The sequence below is a fragment of the Populus alba genome, chromosome 10, assembly GCF_005239225.2.
Source record: "Populus alba chromosome 10, ASM523922v2, whole genome shotgun sequence".
NCBI lineage: Eukaryota > Viridiplantae > Streptophyta > Magnoliopsida > Malpighiales > Salicaceae > Populus > Populus alba.
Window position 1 is genome coordinate 6,396,918 of NC_133293.1, and position 8,619 is coordinate 6,405,536.

Consider the following 8,619-nt stretch of genomic DNA (forward strand, 5'->3'; position numbering starts at 1 on the left):
GGTAATTAATTAAGTAGTAGTGGTAACTATCCAAATATGATGAATTGTATGGCAGTTCCTTTTCTCTCCACGCCGAAACACACCAGTAACAGGAGCAGCCGAGGAAGAAGGCTTTTTGAACACTGCTACCGATCTTTTCTCTTCTTTTCTTTCCATCGTAGTACACAGTATTCAGCATCATAAGTACTCCCTACTTGCTACATTTATCCGAAGAACACTAGGGATTTTATTCTCAAGAAGAAAATCACTCTTCTCTTTTATTGTCATGGATTCTTTTGATTTCAAAAATTTTCTTTCACAAATGGAATTGTTATATTAGATTAGGTTATTGCATTTTGATTTTTTGATTCCCTTAATAAAAGCGGGCTTTACATTTCTTTCTTCTTCTTCTTCTTCTTCTTCTTCTTCTTCTTCTTCTTTTGTGTGTTCTTCTCCATGGAATCTAAAAGACTTGCCTTGCCAGACCAGCTTCTTGCGCCCAGAAGGAAGCCATTTTTATTGTGGGTTGTTGCTTCTCTTATAATACTCTCTCTCTTTTTTCTCACGACTTCTTTCAAGGGTCGAATTGTGACCCCTTTCTTTCAAGGCTTCAACAGTGTTACTCGTAATTCTTCTCTTGTTTCATGGCCTTTCTCTCGTTTTCCTCCTTCTAAAAATAGTACGGCCAGTCCCCCGGCTAACGTGATAGGGGTCGTTTTAGAGAAAACCTATGCCGGCAATTTCACTGAGATTACTCAAAATGGAAGTTTTGGTGATGAAGCAACTTCTGTACCACAATCCTCTGAAGCAAAAAGTGGGAATTTGACAGATTCTAGCGGGGATGGGGGGGTTTTAGAGAGGCCCCATTTGGGTGTTATTGAAGTTGGGAATCACAGCCTTTCTAGCAATGTGGATGATGCATATGCAAAGAGAAGCGCAGAAGGAAAATCTTATTGCAGAAAATAAAAATGAGGGCGATGAAGAAAATGGTAGATTCCCTGGTGGCGAAGGCGAACAAGGGGGCCATAATAAAGTTTCTTTTGGAACATGTGACATATTTGATGGTAAGTGGGTGAGGGATGATTCGAAGCCATACTATCCTCCAGGCTCCTGTCCTTATATTGATAAGGATTTTGATTGTCACCTAAATGGGAGGCCAGATGTTGGATTTGTTAAATGGAAATGGCAGCCAAATGGGTGTGACATTCCAAGGTATGTTCTATCTCAAATTCAATTCAATTTAATGGATGTTATTTTTTTTGTTAATGGAAGTGAAAAAGCTTGATTGATTGGAAAAATTCTGTAAATCATGGAAAATGTCAAGTAATTATACACCTATTGTTTAGTTACTCAAAGAATCAAATCATCCTGCATGGGATGGATTATCAATTAAAACTTTTGAGTTTCAAAATAAAGAAAAAGTATGTTCAATTTGTTGGGGCTATTCTGTATAGATGACCTAGAGGCTATAGCTGATTACATGCATGATTCAATTAAAAAAGAAGAGAGAGAGAGAGAGAGAGAGAGAGAGAGAGAGAGAGAGAGAGAGAATTAATTAAAAGAAAGGAAAGAATCAAGTAGCGGGTTCATTGCATTTCTTAAAATACCTCTCAGTTAACATACCTATTAAAATACTAATGGTTGTTGTGAAAGGATTTATTTAATCTTTAGATTATAGACTAATATGGCCAACTTTGAAATTCAGTCATTGTGTTTTGGGTATAAACTGTCTTTTCTTATCTCATTGTTAATTACTGAATCTGTCCAGTTTGAACGCAACTGATTTTCTTGAGAGGTTAAGAGGAAAGAAGCTGGTTTTTGTTGGGGATTCACTTAATAGGAACATGTGGGAGTCTCTGGTGTGCATCCTTCGCAATAGCATCGGAAAGAAGAAACGAGTTTATGAGATATCAGGAAGGAGGGAATTCAAAAAGAAGGGTTTCTATGCTTTTAGATTTGAGGCAAGTTTTTCATTTTGAAAAATAAAATAAAATTATGGCAAGTTTCTTGATACTGAACACATTGTTAATCAGGTTCATTCCATGTGTTCTACTGAACACATTGTTAGTGTGTTTTGAGAAAATGGTCATTCTATTTGTATGTCTCTGATACTTTGCTGTGATTGTAGGATTACAACTGCACGGTGGATTTTGTTAGTTCTCCATTTCTTGTTAGAGAATCATCCTTCAAAAGTAAAAATGGAACATTGGAGACCTTAAGGTTGGATTTGATGGACCAGACAACTTCAATGTACCATGATGCAGATGTCATAATTTTTAATACAGGTCATTGGTGGACCCATGATAAAACTTCCAGAGGGTGAGTACAATTTGTTTATTTTGTTAAAATACTCTTGCCTTCATGTTGTTTAGACCATGGATTGCAGAAGCTCTGAAAGGAAAGGCTATTTCGCTTGCAAAATAAAGTTTTGTGCTCTTTTCACTCTGGTATTCTGTGCATAAGAAACTGACATTTGCATGCTATATGTTACAGGGTGCATTTCCAATCAAGGAATTAACCTCTTTGCGTGTTCTGTTTTGCACTTTATTGTTTCGCAGAGAAGACTATTACCAGGAAGGTAATCATGTACACCGAAGACTCAAGGTCCTGGAAGCATATAAGAGAGCACTTTTGACTTGGGCAAGATGGATCGACAAGAACATTGATAGAAATCGAACACTGGTTTTATTCAAAGGTTATTCAGTTACTCATTTCAGGTACAGAACTGTTTCGTGCTCTATATTTAGCTTCTAGTTATGATTTTTTCTTCCCTTTTGTTTTCTTGGTCCAATGCTTATAGTTATGACTAGCACTCTGTTTGCATGCCTTCTTCATTTTTCATAGTTTCATATCCATGCTCTCTTAGCTGTGTCTTTCTGTTACTTTCATATCCTTGAACCTTCTTTCTTTGTGGAAAAGCTTGCTTTTATTTCTCCATCATTTACATGAATCAAGCAATAAAATATCCTAATTTGGTGTTGCGAAGATTTATTTAATGAAGAATTACTACTGCTAGGATCCTGAGGCTGGAGTCACAGATGTTTCATAACCATTTTCAGTCTGAGGGAAAACTTAGTGAGATTGCTGTGCTGGTTTTTGAGGTTGCGAGTTTATAATCTAGTTATAATGGTTTAAAGTGGTCGACTCTTCCTTTCCATTGGTACACGAGATCTAACCACACCATATAAGCTGCTAATGTTCTTTCTTTTTTCTGCTATCTCATTTGTGTTACTTCTAATTGCTGCTCATACGCTATTTAACTGCTGAAAAACCAGTGGTTATATAAAAGATATTTAAAGGGTGACGGAATCGTTCTAACTTCCCACTGAAAAAAAGATGCCTGTAACATCCAAGAGTGGCGACGGGTGTAAGAAAATGATTAGTTGTTGGAGTTCACTTTTACTGATTGGAAAAAAATCAACGTCTCATCCACAAGTTTTACCTTCATAACAGAAGGTTCAATGGTAATGTTTAATGGGAAATTAAAAGGGTGATTTCGTATATTATTTCTTTGTCCATGCAATGTGTTGTAGAGTAGAAGTTTCTGATGTGGTATATTATTGCAGAGGAGGCCAGTGGAACTCAGGAGGACGGTGTCACAAAGAAACAGAGCCAATATTCAATACAACTTACTTAGGAAAGTACCCTTCGAAAATGAGAGCTTTACAACATGTGCTTCAAGAAACCAAAACTCCAGTTATATATCTAAACATAAGTAGGCTCACAGCCTATAGAAAAGATGCGCATCCTTCTATTTATAGAATGACGTACAATACAGCAGAAGAACGAATTGCTGCAGAGCGATCTCAAGATTGCAGTCACTGGTGCTTACCTGGAGTACCAGATACTTGGAATGAGTTGCTATATGCTTCGCTGTTGAAGGTTGGCCTGGGATCTTGGAAAAAGTGAACAAGTTTGTGCAGAAACCATGTGTCAGTCGATTACTTGTATTCTGTAGATTATCCCTTCACTATAACCTCTGTTGTAAGTTTCTCAATCAGCCATGAAATAGGATGTTGACGTGGAGCTGGAGATAGAGTCACAAATGGACATGTACATTTTACTAGTCATATTACAAGCAATGAAGACGCAAATTCTCTTTATTTGCAATTATGATGGGAAAATTTCAATTTTTGTTCTGATAGGATTTGATCATTTGCAAGTAATATTTGACTGTGTTGAAAGAATGAAGGTGGAAGGATCTGGAGGAGGAACATGCACTCTGTTCTGTGGTTTTGCAATCAATCTTTATGAACTGATCAAGTAGTAATTGGAATGTCCCTACTGGATTAGAATGCTGATAGCTTAGAAATACAAAAAAGAAAAAAGAAGAAGAAAAAAACAACTGGATTAATGCATTCAGAAACAGCACAGAAGAGGGAGAGTTGTTCACATCAGTATTTAATTATGTGAACTAGTACTTCATTACATGATGAAACAGACACACAGACATTTGGTGATCACAGCAGACAAAGAACACTCGCCACAAAATCTGGGTGAGGCGCTTCTGCTTAGAACACAGACCTTTTTATTTATTACATCGCATGCTACAGCTACATTTAAGCCAGGAAAGACTCGTGACCGAGCCCGTTGCCGTTCTGTGACTTGCCGGTTTGCCAGGCATGCATTAACCGAAGACTCTGCTAGCTAGCTTTTAGAGCAAAAGCTTCATTATGTAGTTAGCATAGTCGACAATGGCTAAGCACAGGCAAACTGTTGAATTTTGGAGGAGGGTGAGGGAGCCCTCACTCCAAAACCCCCCCTCGCTCCTCAGGGCCCTTGGATGGATGAGTGTTCTTGACAAGAGATTTCCATGCCTATCAGATTCAAGTTGCTGATAGAGCCGGTTTTGATGAAATCCAATGAGCTCTTACAAAAGCTAGCGGGGGAGTCACTCCACTGTTATATGGGGTTTAAATAGGGAGATGATTGAGAGGTGGTGATCAGAAATTTAGGGTTCATTTCTAGATAAAAATCAGCATTTATTCTTTATTTTCCAAAATTTTTCCTAAAAAAACCCCACTATTAAAAGCTATGGTTGAAAAAGTTTCTAATAATTAAGTGCATGTCTTGATTAGCCAGATGACTGTCGTGCCCTTCACCTATTAACTCGTTCATCTCTCTGTTTCATAAATGCTATTTACCTCAAAATCGAGTGCATAATCCTTAATTTAAACCATAATTATTACATCTAATCGGATAATACGAATATATATATATGTTTTTTTTTTAAATCAATCTAGAAATTAGTATGATTAAGCCCGGTCAATCCAACCAGGTACTAAAATGATCATTCAAAATAATATTTTATTTTAAAAGGAAAAACAAGACAGCTATATTACAAGGCTCGTCCGACGAGTGAGGGAAGGGCTAGCTTAAATTGGCAAGACATCGATGGCTATTAATTACTATAATCCATGATTAAGCAAGGATTCTCCTTGATTAAGCGAGGATACTAATGTCAACGAAGTAAAAGATAGGCGGCCAGACTACTTTTCTCTGGTGCATTACTTCTGCCATTATTGGACTCTTCTGACTTTTCAAGATGTATCAGTGGATCCACTAACTCATGCTCATCTACATGCTTTTCCATCTACAAGTCCTCCTAATTGTCCACTAATCCCATACTTTGTGGCTGTAGTTAGCCGTTGCCAGCTTGTTGACTCACGACAGAGAAACCACCAGCCAGCCTTCTGCCGACAACATCGAGCTTTCCTTCCAGTTCATCAACGTGGCTAAACCCTGCAATTTTGGCATGCCGTAGCTAGATCTGTTCGAAAGGGACGTCCCCCATGTTGCTGCTCATCACTTACCTCCCTCTCCATCTTCTTTATGATCCCACGCAGATTTTCTCACTGTTCCCGTAATCTACCGGAATTGAGGCGTGTCATCACTTGTATTGACCGGTCATTTCTCGTGGATTCTTGGGATTGTGGTGGAGGTGTTTTTATGACGATAAAAAATAATATAAATTATATTTTAAAATTTTATTGAATAATTTAAATATTTAGATTAAATTAGATTTTTTAATTAGGTATAATAAAAATTAAGTATAAGATAATATAAATTTATATAAATTTCAAGTTTAAATAGTTTTTATTTAAAAAATATATTAAAAATTAATATAAATTATATATTAAAATTTTATATGATAACTTAAAACTGATTTTTTTATATTTAAAATCATTATTTACTTGAAAATATAAAAAAAAACACAATATGTCATGGACGAGAGTGCGTTACTACTTCATGGTTATTAAACTTATGATATGTCAAATCAGCTTCTAGCTCAATTGCTAGCTATTTATCTTGAGAAGTCTCAAATTTCTTGCTTTTCTCAGGTCATTTCTAAATATTTTGATCGACTTAATCCCCTCTAATCAGGTAAGAAACCAGAGTTGCAACATTTGGACCGAGCTAGAATGAATAATTTTGATTTTAGGAGGGCCATTTTCTAGAGACTAATACCTAGCAGGAATTTAAGAGGGATTTTGAAACATTTGAAGACTTTGAGGAGGTGCCAAGGCCAGTACCCCTAGCCAACCCCCTAGAGTCGTCGTACTTGCCTCCCTCTAATGGATCTCTCATGAAAGCAGTGATCTTCCTCCTCAGAAATGCACCCAAAAACAATCACAGTTAGACCTTCCACCCACTCTTGTTCTTTAACGCAAACAAACAAACAAGTACTGCTTTTCATGCTTGTTCATTTAGAGAATCTCACTTTTTCTAATTTGATTGTTACTTTCTCTCTTTTATATAGTCGGTGATGTACCAATGCTACAAGTTTTGCCTCCCTGGAATAATCATGATGAGGAATATATGTAGGAATAATACTTACAGCAAGGAACACGCCACTTTTGGTAAGCTGGGGAATACCTGGCTAGGTAGGATGATTTATGTGAGATGAAGCTTCCAAAAACTTTACCAGGGCCCGAGCTCTCTTCGCGGATAATACTGGACTGGAGATGTAGATCTTACCTGTAGAACAATACTTTGATGATGGTAAGTTAGTGCAGTGTTTAGAAGATACTTGTTTTAATATTAGAAAAATATAAAGAAAGTAATTGCATATATGTAGCAGTGAAGAAGGAGATTCATTTCCTGAACAAAACTCTTGTTGATTTCTTGTACTAATCTTTCTCATTTACGTGCATGATTCTAAAGTATTTATGGCGGATAATACATAAATCCTAGGAGGAAGGGTCATTGATCTCCCTTCATCTTCATCAACTTCACGTATGGATCTACATCAACTCACTCAACATATAATGACACTTACTGATGCTTCTCTCTAGATTTCTCGGCTGCTGCACAAGGTCCTGTTGTGCCTGTGGCACTAGTTGCTCCTCTTGTTCTTCCATTGCAACATCAACTCCAGTTTCATGGGGAAAATGACAAGAACAGTACAAAAAATAGACACCATACCCACTCTCATACAAGAAGTAGATCACGTCACCAAGAGCAGTACTCCCATGTAGGGTCATCTAGACATGGTCTTCATAGGTCAATAGACCGGGCCAGGAGTCACAACCATTCCCGTTAACGAGCTTGTTCTCCTCCAGAGTCTCACTCCATTATCCCGGAATCTAAGAGGCAACGTAAAGATTAAAGATAAAAGGGACTCCAGTCAGGTATGAGGATCACCATTGTGTGATAGTGTGTTGAACACACGCCTCCTATGAGACTTTTGTAGCTGGTGTGATGAATTTGGATAATTATGATGGATTGTTCAATCCTAAGAAACATGTTCATAATATGAGAAGTAGTTTGGAATCGGTGGTGCAGGATTCTAAGTGTCTGTTTGACATTGAGGTGCAACCCTGTTTTTGGGAAAAATTTAAAATTTTTTTTTATTAAAATTGAGTGCGGTTTGTATTTTTTAAATCGTTTTGATGTACTGATATCAAAAATAATTTTTAAAAAATAAAAAAAATATTATTGGCATGCTTTTTGGCACGAAAAGCTATTTGAAAAGCAACCGCTACCACACTTCCAAACACCCTCTAAAACTACATGCAAGGTTCTTTCAATTACTTTTTAGATTCAACACGAGCTTAGTTTCATAGTCTGAAACCTGGTTCAATATCCAGTTTTTCATATTTGTGCTTCATCACCTTTCAAAGATTGTTCTAAGAACAAATACATATCTTCCAAAAAGATATTATAAGAACGTCAATGTATGGATAGGAGGAAGGATGCATGGAGAGAAGAGTGGAAAAGTTGAAAAATAATTCATTTAATCAGTTGTTTGACAAATAATAAAGCAAAAGAATATGAATCAATTCATTCAAATTGAAAAAAAAAGAAAGATGAAAACTACAAGTGAGGGAAAGATGGTATGGATTCTTTCGTTTTTTTTTTTTTTGGATCCCAATTATGAACTCCTTTTTTTTTTTTTTTAAAGAAAGATGAAAAAAAGAAAAGAAGAGAGGGTATGTGTTTCCATTTTAACTAAAATATTATATTTTTAAAAAATAACAACACATTATAAAACCTGATCAAACCGACTAAAGTTGAACTAAAATTAGTATTTAATCATTAAATCAAAATAAATTAAAAAAATTTAATTTAGTTTAACTTGTGAGCCCAAAAATCAACATACAATTTACTAAAGATATGATTTAATATTTTTATAAAATG

General features: G+C 36.2%; 1 protein-coding gene across 1 annotated transcript; it reads left to right on the forward strand.

Annotated features, from left to right (window-relative positions):
- Nucleotides 1-35: 35 nt before the first annotated feature.
- Nucleotides 36-4,089, forward strand: LOC118045415 (protein trichome birefringence-like 2). The gene is made up of 5 exons (XM_035054040.2): nucleotides 36-1,191; nucleotides 1,748-1,940; nucleotides 2,108-2,298; nucleotides 2,538-2,696; nucleotides 3,546-4,089. The coding sequence occupies exons 1-5, from the start codon at nucleotides 887-889 to the stop codon at nucleotides 3,886-3,888; spliced, it is 1,191 nt and encodes a 396-aa protein (XP_034909931.1). The 5' UTR covers nucleotides 36-886; the 3' UTR covers nucleotides 3,889-4,089.
- Nucleotides 4,090-8,619: the final 4,530 nt, after the last annotated feature.

What these genes read in the sequence shown, in the direction of transcription:
- LOC118045415 (XM_035054040.2), top strand. Translation starts at nt 887, where the DNA reads ATGTGGATGATGCATATGCAAAGAGAAGCGCAGAAGGAAAATCTTATT. An exon ending in AATGGGTGTGACATTCCAAG is followed by an intron (nt 1,192 to 1,747) that starts GTATGTTCTATC and finishes GAATCTGTCCAG; the next exon opens with TTTGAACGCAACTGATTTTC. An exon ending in TCTATGCTTTTAGATTTGAG is followed by an intron (nt 1,941 to 2,107) that starts GCAAGTTTTTCA and finishes CTGTGATTGTAG; the next exon opens with GATTACAACTGCACGGTGGA.